Source organism: Pinus tabuliformis, chromosome 6 (genome assembly GCF_031772625.1).
Source record: "Pinus tabuliformis cultivar Carrire ecotype Pingquan chromosome 6, CPIR1, whole genome shotgun sequence".
NCBI lineage: Eukaryota > Viridiplantae > Streptophyta > Pinopsida > Pinales > Pinaceae > Pinus > Pinus tabuliformis.
Genome location: NC_142292.1, coordinates 812,400,598 through 812,417,554, shown reverse-complemented (window position 1 = coordinate 812,417,554; position 16,957 = coordinate 812,400,598). Strand labels below are relative to the sequence as shown.

Genomic DNA, 16,957 nt, shown 5'->3' with positions numbered 1-16,957 from the left:
CCAAAATGTCATAAACCTTGGGTTGAATACTAATAGTATTAAAGGTCTTTTTTATACAGAAATTCAAAACATGAGATCTTTCTACATTTCCCTCAAAACCTATGGTATTAGACCAAGAGAGGATGACCTTAGATTTTGTTGGTTTTCTAGCTGTTATGCCTAGATGGTTGATCATTAATTGTTGTTGTGTAGGGCTGCTATTTGGTGATGACTGAGCCTGTAATCCTGTCCTCTAGTCAAATGTTGTAACTTATCTCTAGTCTGTAGTGTTTGAGATCTTCTCTTGGTTCTGGAAGATTTTCCCTGATGTTTCAAACTTCAGATATTCATTCTTCTAGCCGTGCAATTTTGGCTCAACTGTAGAACTTGTGTGGTCTCCTACAAATTGCACTTTAGATGAATCAAAATTTCACCTAGTTCTTTTTGAGTTTCATTACCAAAATGAAGATATTTTCTAAATTGTTCAATTCCTCCTTGATCTAGAATTTCCTAAATTGTTCAATTCCTTCTTGAAGCTCTTCCCATCTAGTTCCTTCTTCCACCATATGTTGATACCATGTTTCCCCTTCCTGCTACAGGACTGAGACATTCCTTTTGAAGCCTGTCTGGCTTATGTGAGCCATAGTTGGATGTCGAACAGCCACAGTCTTTCTGTAACCCTGGAGTCTTCGCTTCGTCAGCTTCTACTTGCTTTCTACATGAGCTTTGCCTATGTTAAATCCCCTGCCACCTCTCATTCAGAAATGTGATTACAAGCTTGAATAAGGTGGTGATTCCCTTCAGATGTCTGAATTGTTGTAGGCATTAATGCATCATTGTATTTCAAATCCTTACCACCTTGGAGATTGAAATGCAATGTTATTTGGTGCGAGGTGGCATATTTGAATTTGTCTTATCAGAAAAATTGAATGATAGCCAAGTAAATGATAGGGGCTAAGGTTCCCTGCAAACTTATGTAAGCTCTACCAGATGAACAAATTCGAAATGTATGAATACAATTTCTATACAAGGTTAATAAATTATGCATTTATACAAAAAAAATTGATTCTTTCTTACTAGTGTTGACGGCTTTTGAGATCAAGTGGAGACCATGTTTTTTGTCTGCTTTGTTCCACTTGATCTGGGTTTTTTTGATAATAGGGTTTTGGCAGAACTGTGCAAAATGTTTATTAATGCTGGTCAATGAGATGCAGTGATGTAAGGGTGGATATCTAATGAATTTGTGCTGAAACCCGTACTTGACTATCCAGGGCGTAAGAGAGCAGCTGGTTCAACTCATGTTTGAAGCTTTTAATGTGTCGGGATATTATGCATCTGAACAAGCAGTTTTATCAATTTATGCTGCTGGAAGGATATCTGGTTGTGCTGTTGATGTTGGTCATGGAAAGATAGGTATTGCATGATTAATGCTTATCACTGACAGGTTTCTGTAATCTGTCTTGTTCTAAACTTTAAACTTTTAGTTTTGTTATATTTTGTCAATTACATATTGTTTTGATACTCAAATCTCCTGGAGATTTGTGAATATTGAAAGCGGCTATAATTATAATATCAACCATGGTGAGTAGAAGTTATCCAATTGTTTGAACAGTTTGCACTGAATGTAATTGTTCCGTGATGTTCTTGACATTGCTAGACAGAGGCATATTTATACCAAATACATTTTCTATTTTTTGTGCTATAGGTGGTGTAAGCATATTTCTTCTCAACATTATAAGTTCTCTTGTGTTTTCCCAATAATGTGGAGCAGATCCTAGATCTTATTTACGTAGTTTGTAGTCATATGTAATAGGGCAGTGAGCTACTTTACTTCATAACTCTTCTAACCATCAATCTAAAGTTTAAACTGAAAAATAACTTGATTGCTGATTAAGATATTTTCTCTACATCATTTTTGAGTATTGAGATGCCATATCTAATATTAGTTGGTATAGTGCTTTGTTATATTTAGTTTTCAGTTGCATATTTGTACACAAATTAGTAGGATATCCAACAAAATTAACTCTACCGCCTCTTCTCGACCTTGTTTAAGGTACTAGTCTTACTTGGAGTTAGTTGGGGTATTAAGTGGGACATTCTTTGGGTTGAGACATGTCTTTTCATTATACTAATGATTATTTAATTATAATATTTTATGTATTTGTGTTTATAACATTTGCTTCCCTTTTAGAAATGCTTTGTCCTAAAAGCATATTAATGAAAAGGCTTGATATCTTTTCCTTTGTCTTGTAATGTCTTCACATCGTTGGCAATTCTTGGAGTTGTCATATTCAATGATACAAGACGATATGAACCTTTGAGTGTTGAGCAAAACTGTGAAATTGAAAAATGATCTAATCATCCCAATTCGATCTTCTATGAGACCTTGAACTTACTCAATACCCAAGATGAATCTTTATCTAAGTTGCATGAAACGGGGAAACGGGTACGAGTTTCCGAAACGGGAAGCGATACGAAACGCGACTTCCCCAAATTTTGGAAACGGGGAAACGCGAATATATATATATATATATATATATTGATATATATATATATATATATATATATATATATATATATATATATATATATATATATATATATATATATAATAGCACAAATGATACATTATAATTTATTACACTTAAACATTACGATTTAATTTACATCACATTTACTCATGAATGATCACATAATGAAAATAAAAATATCGAATGTCCAAAAGCAACCTTTATTATATATCCAAATCTCAAAATCAGCCTTTATTTATATTAATATATGAGGCTGCAAGTACAATAAAGACTATAAGGCTGCAAGAGAGAGATCCAAATCAAGATTTTCTGCATCCACATCCCATTCTTTAGAAGGACCACTATTGTATTGGGAGTCTCCTCCTACATAGTCGAACGACCTTAGTGCTGACTTGATTAAATACACGTTTCATACCCTAGTACCCTACATGATCTTGATTATTGGGAGTTTCCCTTGCATAGAGGGCTTGGTTCTCTTGATTAAATACAAGTTCCATACCCTAGTACATGAAAAAATCCAATGGAAACATTGCAATCCCTCCAATCCTGAAATCCTGAAAAACAAACAAGTCTGCTGGATTTTGAGTGAGATCTAAAATTCTACTTTCTCCATATGAAATCCAATGAGGGCGAAACCACTCTCAAACATCCTGAGTCATTTCATGGTAATGTTAAAAATTTAAGTAAAAGGATGAAAATGAAAAATAAAGGAGAATATCACTTTTACTTTAAGAATTTAACATTACCATGAATTGCATATCCCTAAATTCTAGAACATCCTGGAAAACCTAAAAAAATTTAAAAACAAATTAAAAAAAATTAAAAAACAACTGTTTTTTTTGGGGAAACGTGGCCCGTACGGCCTGGAAACGCGTTTCCGGCCGTACGGCCACGTTTCCGTTTCGGGAAACATGGCTGTACGGCCGGAAACGCGTTTCCAGGCCGTACGGTACGGGGAAACGCGTTTCGTTTCGTTTCCCCTGGGGAAACGACCCCTAGGGCCACGTTTCCTGCAACTTAGATCTTTATCATATTACTTAATTGTTCTAGCATTCATATTCTTTGGAACTTAATTCTGTTGTTTTTGTTTTGAGTGATATGAATACACTGACTGGTTGAGATATCTGGTCTTATGATATGGATGTTGCTAAGAAGTTCATGTGACTTGATTTTTTTAATCATGTTTATGGAGATTTCTTGTTTTACTTCATGTACTGATGTTGTTGTGTTGATTACATAATCTTCACTTTGAATTTCCATCATTTGGACTACAACATTTGAGTATGTCTTCAGCTCAATTAGATTGGAATCCTTCTAAAGTGTGATATTATTTGGATCAGTGTTTGTTCCATTTTCTTCAGCTTGGGCTGTTACTTCTGAAGACTTCGATGCTTCTTTTTTGATAAGTTTTACTTTGTTCTCTAATGATTTCTTATCATTTTGAAGTTTCTTAATTTGAGTGAGAAGATATTGATTATGATTTCTAAGACATGAAAGTTCATCATTTGATTTATAGATTTTTATATTTATTGTTTTTGATACTCAAGTTTCTCATTTTTCAATGTTCTAACTTCTTTCAACAACTATTCACTAAGGTTCTTCACGCGAGAGTTTTCTTCATCTTGTTTTGCTAGGTCTTTGTTGAGTTTCTTCTTGAGATCTCCTTTGCTTCTAATTTTTGCTTCATGGCCTTGGACTTGACTTGTGCAAGTAATTTCTATTGTGATCTCTTAATGATAAATTTCTTTGTTTTATCCAAACAACTTCGGTAAATTCTTTTTGCATCTTTGATGTGAAGTTTTGACTATTTTGACTGATAACCTTTGATATATCTTTCAAGTCTTTGGATGAAAGTGTGTAAAATTTGATTGCACTATATCGTCTTGAAGACTGAAGTGTTACTTTCTTGTTCTTATGGAGAAAATTCAATTTTTTTCTATGATTTTAATAGAAGGTACCCAATTTTTCAAACAAGGAAAACCGAGAATTATGTTGATCTTTTCTTCAAACATGGTTACGACACTGAATTGAGATATACATTCATAATCATCAATTTGTCACTTGTAAGTCCTTCATTTCATAATGTTTCTTGCAAAAACTATCTTTCCTTTCACCTATATTTGGTTGTGGAGATGATAATTGATTTGCCAAAATAATATTGATGTACTTTTCCTTATTTTTACTTGCAACACCCTTAGGCGTGCCCACCTGAAGGCGCCTCACCAACTATCGGGGTTTGACCCTGATGGACCCGAGGAGAATTGAACGTGTTCCTCATGACAGAGGGCCAATGACTTGGCAGGGGGGCTTCAACCAACTGGGGTACCCATCAGGGCTAATGTAATTTTCCTTATTGTTCACGTTGATAATGATATTAATCTCTTTTCCTTGGATACTTTCGTTTAATGTAAATAATTTGCTGTTTGCGATTTGAAAACCTTTGTCGGAGAATCTCTCTTCATTTTCAAATTATAATGCATTCTTGCATTGTAATAACTTATATACTTTTTTATTTTGTTTTGCTTTCTTCTTTTATATTTCTAATTCATTATTTTTCTTCACTCATAAAATATATTTTCACGTATTGGTTTTTTGTTATAAAAAAATTAATATATCTTTCTTCCTTTTAAATGTAAATAATCTCTTCAATAAAAATACTTTTATATATTCTTTTATAAAATATTCAAGTGAGATTTTCTTTTTAATATCTTTTTATTCTTATTTTTTGTATAGTTGAATATAACTCTTAACTTATCATAAATTCATTCCTTAAATTATTTATTTGGTGTTAGAATCAGGATTTGACGCGATTCTTCTTAACTGTCACAAATATTCGAGGCCAATTGATAAATCAAACTTGTTAGATATTGTAGCTTGGATAGATGTTCTAGTCTCGAGAGGCATCATTGAGGCTAGGCACACAAAAGATTAATTATCTCCATGCCTGTGTAATTTTTCCTAAGTTTCACCTAGGGAAAATATCTTAATTATGTCGATTAGTGATTTAAAAAACGTATTTCCTAAGTCTAAACTTAAGGAAAGTGGATAATTAATTGACATTAGTTGGGATAAGATCAATTTACCTCTAGAAGCTTTTGGAAAGTTTCTAAGTTGACCTTATCCATTGATTGGATCAAGTGAACTTCTAATTGCGGCCATTCATTTGTGTTCATTTGTGAGTGAGAGATTGTAAAGGGAATTGATGGGCAACTTTGGAGACACATCGAGTGGGTGATTTTCAATGGGACACCTAGAGGGTTTTAGCAACAGTGATTGGGAAAATATTTTCTAGATATTTTTGCTATCAGTATGTTCTGCAGTAGCATGTGTTTTTCCAACGAAGCCATGAACTTTAGGAGGAGGTCGAGTGGCTCAGTAAATTCGCAGGAGTAGAGGTCGAGTTTATTTCTAGGAGGCAATGCGAGTCTTTTGGAGGCTAGTGCGATTTTGCTAGAGGGGGTGCTAATTGCTAGGAGGGAAAATCGTGTTTTGAGAGGGTAATGTGAATTGTCGGGAGGTAGTGCGAATTGGTAGGAAAAGCTAGTGCAATTTTCCGGAGTAATAGTGTGAATTGCTAGAGGCAGTGCGAATTGCAGAAAGGGAAGCTGTGGGGTTTTCCAAGTTGATTTGAATAACATAGGTACAGATAAAATATTGCCGGAACTTTGCTAGTGTCAGGCAAGCAGTTGTAATTTCTCATTGGAAGTTTTTGCTGAAGATTGTAATATAAACCCTCAGAGTTGAAAACTGGTTTTCCCCACATTGGGGTTTTTCTAGGGACGTATGTCCAAAAATACTTGTGTAAAGTGTGTGATTAGTTTCTCGTGTATTTTGCTGCAATTTTATTTTCGTGAATGGTGTTGTTCATGTTATTATTCATTACTTCGAGCAGAAGAATTAATTTTTTGTGAACAAGTATTAGGAAAGAGTTAAGTGGGTTAATAGCATCTTCTGGGTAGGTAGAAATTTCACATAACTCACCAAATATTGCAAATTCCCCAATAGCCAAATGAATAGGTGTTTTGAATAGCTAAACAAAAATAGGAATTGACCCTTATCCTTTGAAGAAGATTGACAACATGTTGTTCACATATGAACCGACAAATGTAGCATAATTTTTTGACAACGAAGGGACATATAGATATAGATCTTGTTGTGAGATGGTTGTAGTTGAATTCACAATAGGCTAAGTTTATTACAACAGACATGCTAATCAAAGTCTTTAAGCCTATGGCATCTAATTCATAGCTTGATACATTTTAAACCGAATGTGTTTCACTATATTCTTGGTGGTTGTTTCTCCTTTTATTTAGTTATAAATGTCCACTGTGACAGTGCTGAACCTTGTAAAATAGTGGCTGCTATTCTTGATCAGTGTGAATTTATGGCAGCTAATGTTTCTATATAAGCTCGAAATGATGGCCCTGATTGGTTGTGGCCCCAATGCCAATGATTTTTGGCTTTTAATGGTTGCAACCTCTGGTTTATAGATCGATAATGCTTTCAACCCCTCTACATTGGTTGCCAATATCCCTGGATATGCCCTCTACGACAACAATTGGCGACTTCTGTGGCAACTGTTTAAAAGGGATTATTTATTGTCGAATCTATAGGGGAAACTTTTTATTTATTTATTTATTGCTTTTGGTTTTTCCAGTGTCTAGACAATATATTATTTTCTCTTCAATTTTCGCGAAACGATATTCAATTGGGAGCATAACTTTTAACTTTAAATGGGCAAAAGCTAGAAAGTGGTGAAAGAGCCAAATTAGAGAAACACTGAAAACTTTTCAGTATGGCTAAAAATTTGCATTGGCAATGGCCAGGATCAAGGATCTGAACGCTAGCTCGGTTAAGAGCATCGCCAAAGGCTGGGATAAGAAAATGAGGCCTTGGTACCAAATCAGACAAACAAAGTTTGTTCTCAAACAAAATATTCAAAATATCTGGAATATAAAGAAATCCATGTGGACAATATATAAATTGTATACAAGTAATTGATAGTAGAAAATATGATGGCTGAGTCTCGTATGTATCCCTAGGTGGGATTCTTTTTCATGAATAGTCATGTCCTTTCATTATACTAATTATTATTAAATTATGAAAATTATTGGGTTATTATGATAAGTGTGTGATGTTTTATTTTGATATTGCTACACCTCATAGGTCTAAGCATGTATTGAAGATCCCTTTGAATTGTGACATTTGATAAAATCCTTTGGAGGAATATTTTGTCAATGACTTATGTGGAAGTTCTTTGTCTCTCCTTCGTATCTGCACGTTAAGTGACCACGTTTTCCAAACTTGAAGGATGGGATTTGAATTTAGGTGAATCTTAAAGTGGCACATCAATTTTGCCGAAGTTTTGTATAAATTCACGCAGGGTATTTCAACAATGAACATAGGAAGTATCAAGTTCCAATTTGAGTGATTAGAGCTTGTGATTATCACTTGGGTAGCCTCTGATGTTGTTCCGCTCATGTTTTAGTCACCTTAGCACAACTATTTCTTTGCCTGAGGATATAAATGATATCAACATTATTCAACCATCAAGACAGCCTCTTATTGCTACTACTTTTCTGAGTCTGGGTCATAGGATGATTGATCATGCTTTTGCACAATTTATTCCTATAGTTTTGTGCATATTACTTCATATTATGATTTATGAAAGCTTTGTAAATGTTCACATTAGAGTAAACTTATAGCTTCTAAATTTCATTAAACATATCTTTAAATTTTTAATAAATAAATGTCCATGAGCATCGAATTCAAACACAAACACGATCCAGTTGACTGTGTTTGCATGAGAGCTGAAAAGTACAAAAGTAGGGGAAGAAACTAGTACTTTATAGACTTGCATATGAGGGTTGAGGGGTGGTGTCTAGTGTTGATTGCTTTGTACACTATGTCAGCATCTTACTCTTATACAATCATGAAGTCCTAGTATACTGCCTTTTGTTTTTGGCATTTAAGAATATAGTTTTTATCATAAGTGTGTTTGTAGATTCCTACTTTGCCTCACCTTGTCCTATCTCTTGATGAGGTGTCACTGTGGAGAAATTGAGGTGGTTTCATTTATGTATTATTATTTATATATTGTATCATTGAAAATGAATACAAGGAGTTGTGAGATGGCTCGAGGCCTTTTACTCCACTTCTTGTGTCTCTTGTAGTTGTATCTTGTAACAAGATTTCATTATGAATTATCATTTCTGGGATCATCTGCTTGGATAAGTCATTAATGCTTGACCCATGTCTCATGAGAGCCAATCAAAATATTCATTTCATTATGAATATGAATATTTCACTTGGCATTCATTGCATTGGGTGAAGCTCAAAAGGTTGAGGATCTGAAATTGGGATCAGTGAAATGACTTACATAGCATCAATCATCACCTTTGGGGCTTGCACCTTTTAACCAGGATGTTTTAAGTAGGTCACACATCCCAAGGTTGCCATGGCTGAAGTGTACTTACACGTGGAGTTTTCCCTTACAGTCAATCCCACTTAGCCTTCTACCTGATTGGAAAATACCTAGCAAGTTTTGTGTCTTCATGAACTATTCATTTAGAGCTTCCACAGTGTGTTTAACAGATTATATCTCCTAGAAAATAAGTGTTACCATACCTCCATGCTTTCTTGAGCTAAATTATACTCTATATAGAGTTGATCGTCATTTGCATTGTGATGTGAGGATTTTCACCGATTGATTTCCTTTGGATTTTTAAGGAGGTTGCCTGATTAACAATGTGCGATGGCATTGTATGTTAACAAATAATTTCTCATTCTAGTTTTAAATGAAGTATCTTGGCTTTGGTAGTTCCAAGAAGTTGTTTTATACTTCTGGGATTTGAATCCTTAATTCTTTGAAGTGGCACATTCACGTTGCAATGCCCTGAATTTTCCTCTTTAACCATCTTTTTCCCATTTCTGTGTATGGAGCATGTGAGTGAGATTTCAGAGCATTAAATCAAATATATGAGTGAGTGCTGATTTAGGCTTGGGTTTGTGTTATTAAATTGTTTGTTTTCTTTTCATCTTACTTGTGGTCTATGTTAGGCAGCTATAAAAATCCAAAAAAGATGTGACTTTTGACTTGTAGGGTAATTGCACGTTGAGTTTGAGAGTGTAAAGTTGGACATATTTGCAAAATCATCATGGAAGAATATATTTCATAAACATTGGAACACATCATTATTTTGTCAGAATTGAGAATTCATTACCGTTATTACGATTATTATTCTTATAGTTTATCTGGAAAAAGAGATTGCATAAAAGTTGGGCATTATTGTTCTAGACAGAAGTTTTTCTAACTATGCTTTTGAGTGATGGCTCTTAATGGTCTACAATGTCCAGTTTTGTTTTATTTTTCCCAGATATTGCACCTGTCTGGGAAGGTGCTGTCTTGCATAATGCTTCGAAGAAATTGGAGATTGGAGGCATGGATTTAACTGAGCTGTTTGCTCGGGAACTTGGCAAATCAAATCCTAAAGTTAGTCTTGATCTATCGATTGTTGAGAATTTGAAGGAGACGTATGCATGCACTGCTGAGGATGAGAAGGTATACGAGGAAAAAAGCAATACGTTCCAGGAAGAGAAACATACTCTACCAGATGGGCAGGTATGGTTCTTTAGTAGACACCATAATTACTTATTTTTTCAGTCAACTGTTTCACCAGTGACATTTTTGGTCTGTTTCACTGGTAAACATTGAAGATATTCTTTCCGAAAATTGTGTGCATGAATAACATACTGCTATTAGTGACAGCATAGCAGTTTTCTTCTCAAGACGGTACCTTTTGCATTTCTGGCATAAGATTTTCAAGCAATAAATTGAATTGGAAGAAGAGGACGACAGGCACTATAAATAGAATATAAAATTTAGAACTCAAGAAAAGGTAAGTACTGTATCGATCCCGCCTTTCTTGATTGGTAGCTAACTCCAGTTCCCGCAAACCTTGATACAATCTCTTTTGTTGAGCACAAAGAGTTATTAGTGTCTAGCATCTTCTTCTTCTATTTGCACCTTATTTTATATTCTCTCTTAGCTAGATATTTAGCTTGCGTCTAGCGAATAGGTTCATAAATCTATATCTTTTACGGTTTTTAATATAGATCTAAAAGTTGCCTCAACACTTTCTTTTTTGTGATCATTTATTGGACTTTAATACAATTATTTTATACTTATGCAGAACTGATTCTGATATTAATTCAGAAAATTGGTGAATGCCATCTATTATGTTACTGATAGCATCACAAAGTTTTTCTTAGGTTGAAGATTGGATTTACCACAGCTTCCACTAAGTTATTTTCTTTTTTTCTTGCCTGCATGGGGAACCGATGGTGATCCACTATGGTCACTGTTGAGAATGGTGTAATCCTTAGTTCTTATACTTGGCTCCTGTCAACTCATTGTTTTGTTAATTCATTTGGTGCCAGGCAATATGTAATTATTTATTATAATAGGAGGTTGGTGTTGAGGTAATCATTTATTATATAGAACATATTTAGGGGTGTGTTTTACCTTTGAGCACTTCGGGGCAAGGATTCATGATTCGAGGCATGTTCCAGATTTTTGGAAGCATAGATCACCTTTGAGGTCTTTGGGGGTAAGGATACATGGTTCAAGGCATGTTCCACGTTAAGGGCATATATTGAAGGAGTTTATGGCATATGAAGATGATATGTGTCTAGTTGGTCTTCTTCAAACCTTAGGTCATGGGAACATGACCACTAGAAAGGAGTCCCTTCCTTGGAGAAGAGCGCAAGGCAGTTTCCATAGTGTTTTATGGAGGGTGTAAGCTTTCGTTGTGGAGGCGAAGTTGGAAAGGGATTTTCTAGGACTTCTTGAAACAAATAATATTTTAATGACAAGGCTCGTCTAAAAGAAGTATTATTCTATTATTTCATATGCCTTAGTCTAATCATTCTAAGGTTTGAAGAGAAAATTATAAATAGAGAGCTTATTTCATTTTCAAGGGTGATCTGGCAGGAGAAAGAATTGTGTATACGTGGTTGTTGCTGCTGTAAGGTTGAATTTTTTGGGGCCTTCATGTTGTTTCATCCTTCTGGAGATAGTGCATTTGTAAGGCCACCATTATAATTAGTTGCTATCATATCTTTTGGCAAGAGGACTATTCTATTGCTGACAGGTTGTTTAATGTGTAAAAGAGGGTTTGAAGTGTGGTGTTTGCAGCCCTCTTCTATCTTTTCGTGTCAAACCTATTCTATAATGTTACTAAGGAGCTGTTCATGCAAGTGGTTGTTTCTTCACTCAAATTTTCATTTTTGACAGTTATATGGTTGAGATAAGTTGATGGATGTGTCATTGTACTTCTTATATATGTTTCTCTTGACTTTTTTAACATATAATATCAGGTATGTCAGATAATATTTGCTGGTAGGGGGTTTATCATGTCCTTTGTTTGTTTTAAAAAGCACTACTAATTACTTAGACTCCACAATCCTAAGACAGTGCACTAATCTTCCTAGAATCCATTGCATTAATTTTAAAACACCGAAAAAACATTACGTCCACCATAAATATGATTTGTAGATCTACATTTAACATATATATTTATGGTGTAGGGATCCCCCCCTAGTTAGAAAATAGTTAACCCAAGGAGTGGAGGATGATCACTGAGTTGACGATGATGTCCTTGGGTTGTCCTTATCTATGTCACATGGTTTGAGTTTGAGTTTGAATTCGACAACAATTAAGTTCGATTTGAATTTGGATTTTTTAGTAAGGTTTGGATGAGGTTCACCATTATAATTTAGATTCATCCATATAATTTTTTCAAAAATTAACTATCAATAATTATAGTTATAACTATATATATTTTATTAAATTTATTTTTATAAATATAACTTTTAATAATTCATAATATATATTATACATTATAATTATCCATTTGCTTCTCGGACTTGAACTATGGATATATTCAACTTGTATGGATTGAAGGGTAAGCAGTTTTGACCGTTACGTCAACCCTTATGATATGATATTAGATCAGCCCTGCAATTTTTCCTAAACCTTGAACGCTAGAAAGCACAAAATGATCGATCAAACACATGAAACGAAAACAAATGGAAGGCTTGCATTCATGAGCGATGAGGGAAATGATGGACCAGGAAGAAGAGGACATTCAAGGGCAGGCACAACCTGATTCGTTATTGTTGTTTCTGGGCATTACAATTCAACTAACCTTACCATAATGATGCATCTACCGTTGAGAGAAAACCCATCTTTATTAATGAGTGATTCGACAAAGGGAATTTATAAATTTATTTGAATTCACGTGCGTAGCGATCCATTGAAACCTGTGCTGAATTTGTATAAACTATAAAGTTCAGATCCCAGTTAGAAACTCACGCATTAAATCCAACAGTTTGAGGGCATACTTCCCTTCGTTCAACCATACATTTGACTTCTATATGGAGATCGGAGGAGCAAACTTGAACCAAACCTAAAAAGGTCTAAGGAGCAAACCTAAATCGTATTTTGGTCAAACTTGACACGAATTTGACTTTTGTTTTGAGGTTCACCGAACTTCAAACCTCAAGGTTCAAGTTCGGCGAACCCTGTGACATTGGTCCTGATCCCAATTTAGTAGACAAGCTATAGTGATTTGATGTGATGTACTAAGGAGCCATTAATGCAAATAAATATGATTGTTTCTTTACTAAAATTTCATCTTCAACGAATATATCATTATGATAAGTTGATGGATGTGTCATTGTACTTCTTATGTATGTTTCTCTTCGACCTTTTTTAATATATCATATCTGCTATAACATATAATATATGCTGGTAGGGTGTTTATCATGTCCTTGTTCATGTGTTTTATAAAGCACCATTGACTGTCTAGATTACACAAACTTAAGACAAGCAATGATCTCTTGAAACCACTGTATTAACATTAAAACTATGGAAAAACATTACATCACTCATAAATCTGATATGCAGCATTGTGTTTATAGGACATATTTATGGTCTTATTCTAGGGTTTCCCGCATGCTAGAAAATCAATAACCTGAGTGGAGGATGTTGAGAAATCTATAGGGTAATAGTTAGAATGATTTTTCTTATACTTGATAACTGCTTGTGATGTCTTTTTACTTTTTCTTTACTTATTAGCTTCTTCTCTTATTATTATGTCGTTCTTATCATCAAACAACTACCAAAAACAAGAATATCAACAATACAAGAACACATGACATAGGTTGCAAAGCAGGGCCAAAACCTCTCCACTTGAGAGGAAAACGCACAAATCTCTTCTCTTCTTATAGATTCTTCAATTGATGAATTCCAAGTCCTCGAGATCAAGACCAACACCCTTCCAAGACCAAGTCCAACGTTCTTGATGATGTTCTTCCCTTGTCAAGTCAAACCCAGTCAAATCTCTTCCAAGTTCCAACAACACATCTTCAACTCCCAACAACAAAATTTCAGCCTCTATTGCAGGTCTGGAATTTTCAGCTCTCATGGCAGCAACTGCTTCAACACTTGTGAGCTTATGTCGGCCTTCCAAGACTTCTTCAGACCTACACTTAACTTTTTCTCTCTTCTAGGGTTTGAGGATGACATAATGAGCCTTCCTTCGACCTTTTTAACACTTCTTCCAATTTTGATCCAACAACAACAAAACCCTAACCCAACAGTAGAAACCCTAGCTTCCTTTCTTTGCACATGTGAAGAGAGAGAGAGAAAATAGCCCAAACACTTGATCTTTGTCCTTCTTCCTCTTTTGCTAACCTCTTTCTTCTTCTCCTTTGCTTGCTTGATGAGAGAATGAATTGTGTCTCTAGGAGGTCGAGTTCCCTCATATATATAGTCTTCCAAGGCAGACGAAGTTCTTAAAAATAGGCCAACTTCTTTGCTGGTAGACCGACTTGGTCTTGGAGGGTTTCTTGACACTTTAAAATACAAAAATAATTCTTTTTGCAAGTTACAATGTGCCCAAATGGGTCTTCAACATATGACAGTGATTCTTTTGATTTCTTGACTTAGGACAAACCCTAGAAACACTCAATAGGTACTTGACCTCTAAAATAAAAGATCTTGAGCATGAAACCCATGCTCCAAAATAGCAATAATAAATTTTCTTTTATATTACAATATACAAGAATCAAAAATACATTTCATATTTATGAAGACGGAACCTAGTTACACATTTTTCAACAAAGGATCACCATTGAGGTGACAGTGGATGGTGTTCTTGCGTTTTCCAGTTCCTAATTTAGTAGAGATTTGATGAGAGATTCCTTTGAAAGATCCTTTTTTTGTTTGGTGGCCCCATGAAGGAATGAAGCCTTGTTCTAAAATATTGAAGGCGCCATAGTATTTGTAGAGGTGAGGACATCCAACAAGATTTAAAAGCATTTGAAATCTCACTTGATGATGCCACTGATATGGGAAAGAGGTATGATGGTAATACGTTTTCAACGTTTCATATTGGTTTTTCATTTTGAAGATTTGGAAGTGAAGAAATATGGCATCTTTCTAATAAAATTTGGATGCTAAAGTGTTTGGTCCTTTAGATTTATCAAGTTTTCCAAGAATATATGAATGGGCACCGTTCTCCAAAATGCTTCAAGCACATTTTGTAATTCCAAGGACATATTGATTCAACTACACTACATGTTACATTTTTCATTCAACGTATTTTAGATCTTAATATTGTCCATGAGAATGTCATGATGAAAATGTTTGTATGCATTGTTATCGCCTAAATTGTACACCAGAATGCGAGACTGCTTAGGGCAGGGGCTGTCCCTCTGATCTCTGCTTTCTCCATTTAAGTTGTATTCTAAATGCAGGCTAAGGGGAGTAGTCCCTATGGATGAGTTGATGAGAAACTTGTTGGGAACCGACAAGTCCAGGAGACACAACTAAATGGCCTAGCAACTTGGGTTAAAATTAAACAAGTGAGATTATTAAGCACATATGATTAGATTCCTAAAGATTATGAATGATAGACCAATGCCTTTAAATTAATTACTTGCAGAATATAGATTAATGCTCCAAGTTACGGAATGAGCAGTTGTTGCGGGATGCAATTCTATCCTAAATGAAGTGCATGACCTAGATCTAATGTTTGATGCAGGATCTTGGTTAATTTTAATTAGATGCTCTATCTAGGTGAATCTTTCCTCTCAATTCTTTTGAAACTAGTCTCGAATGCAAGTTGTAGAGAGAAGCCCAAAGAAAGGAGGCTAAGGCCTCATTAATGATAGCTTCCGTGGGGTTCTAACCACCAAGTGCCTCCGTTCTTACAAAGGATTGCTCACAAGAGAACTGCAAGGTCACCTACGTTTACCGCAAATGAGGATCTAGACTTCTCAAATTGTGTTGGGAAGGTGGTATTATCTCTCTTTCAACCAAGCTTATGCTGGGAGGTGTATTTTAGAGATGCACTTCTAGATTAGAATGAAGGTGCAAGATATGAGTGATTGCTTCAATGAGATTATAGATATATTAAATGCTCCAACAAGATTAATTCACTTAAAACAAGATGCTCACAATGATATTTCTCAACATAAGATGACAAGAGCAATTAATGAAGCACTTTAGACACCACTTTATCGCATTGAAACAAGATTAGCAATTCCAATTATCCAAGATGCTTATTAGAGCTTATTAATGTGTCACTTAGATATTATCCAAGTCCTCTCATGTAATTAGGAACAAGAGCAACTTATATCACAATGAGAGAAATATCTTCTTATTACTTAGATCATGAACCAATTAGGCACAAGAAAAGATATGCAATGTAACCAATAAGCACAAGGAAAATTGAGATTGCTAACAGTGATATGCAATGCAAGAAGAGACTAACAGATGCATTCAACTACCAATGAGATGCTTATGCAAGAGTGCAAGGATGCAAGAGTTAGTATGCAAGAATGATAGCTTATTCCCAAGATCAAAGAGAAACCAATGCTTTGAAGAGAGCATTGATAATGCACCAGACTTTGATATGATTCAGATCAACCCACAATTAGCATGGAAACAGTCCCAAAATCTCACTTGAAAATCAACCAAGACAATGCTTATTGAGCCTTTAAGTTAATGTGATGATTCTTTAAGTGTATTAGGCTTATCTTGACTTATTTTTAGGGCCAAACTTCAGAGATTACAGTGTACACTGCTGTAGCAACTATATTAGTGCTCTGAAATTTATATCAGACCTCAGAAATACACAAGACTGTCATGAACAATTAATCAGAACAATGATTTAAGCCTTCACAATTAATATTTGACACCTTTTGGGTGTTTTTAGCTTATTGCGATTAGTTTTCAGGCTTAGATTTGAATGATATACCACTGTTATGTTCAACTTCAGATCTAATATTTTTATGATAGTAAAAAGAGAATGAAGAGGAGGGAAGAGCAATCCCTTGAGGCCAAGAGGCTTAGTTCCAATGACAAGTATGCCAAGTGA

At 34.9% G+C, this 16,957-nt stretch overlaps 1 protein-coding gene across 3 annotated transcripts in view; it reads left to right on the top strand.

Annotated features, from left to right (window-relative positions):
• Nucleotides 1-16,957, top strand: part of LOC149261278 (actin-related protein 7-like) — a 318,254-nt gene that overhangs the window by 160,373 nt on the left and 140,924 nt on the right. For all 3 annotated transcript variants that reach the window (XM_089421958.1, XM_089421955.1, XM_089421956.1), the window contains exons 3-4: nt 1,251-1,392; nt 9,887-10,131. In XM_089421958.1, the coding sequence (XP_089278084.1) occupies nt 1,251-1,392; nt 9,887-10,131 (387 nt within the window). The remainder of the gene's footprint in view (nt 1-1,250; nt 1,393-9,886; nt 10,132-16,957) is intronic.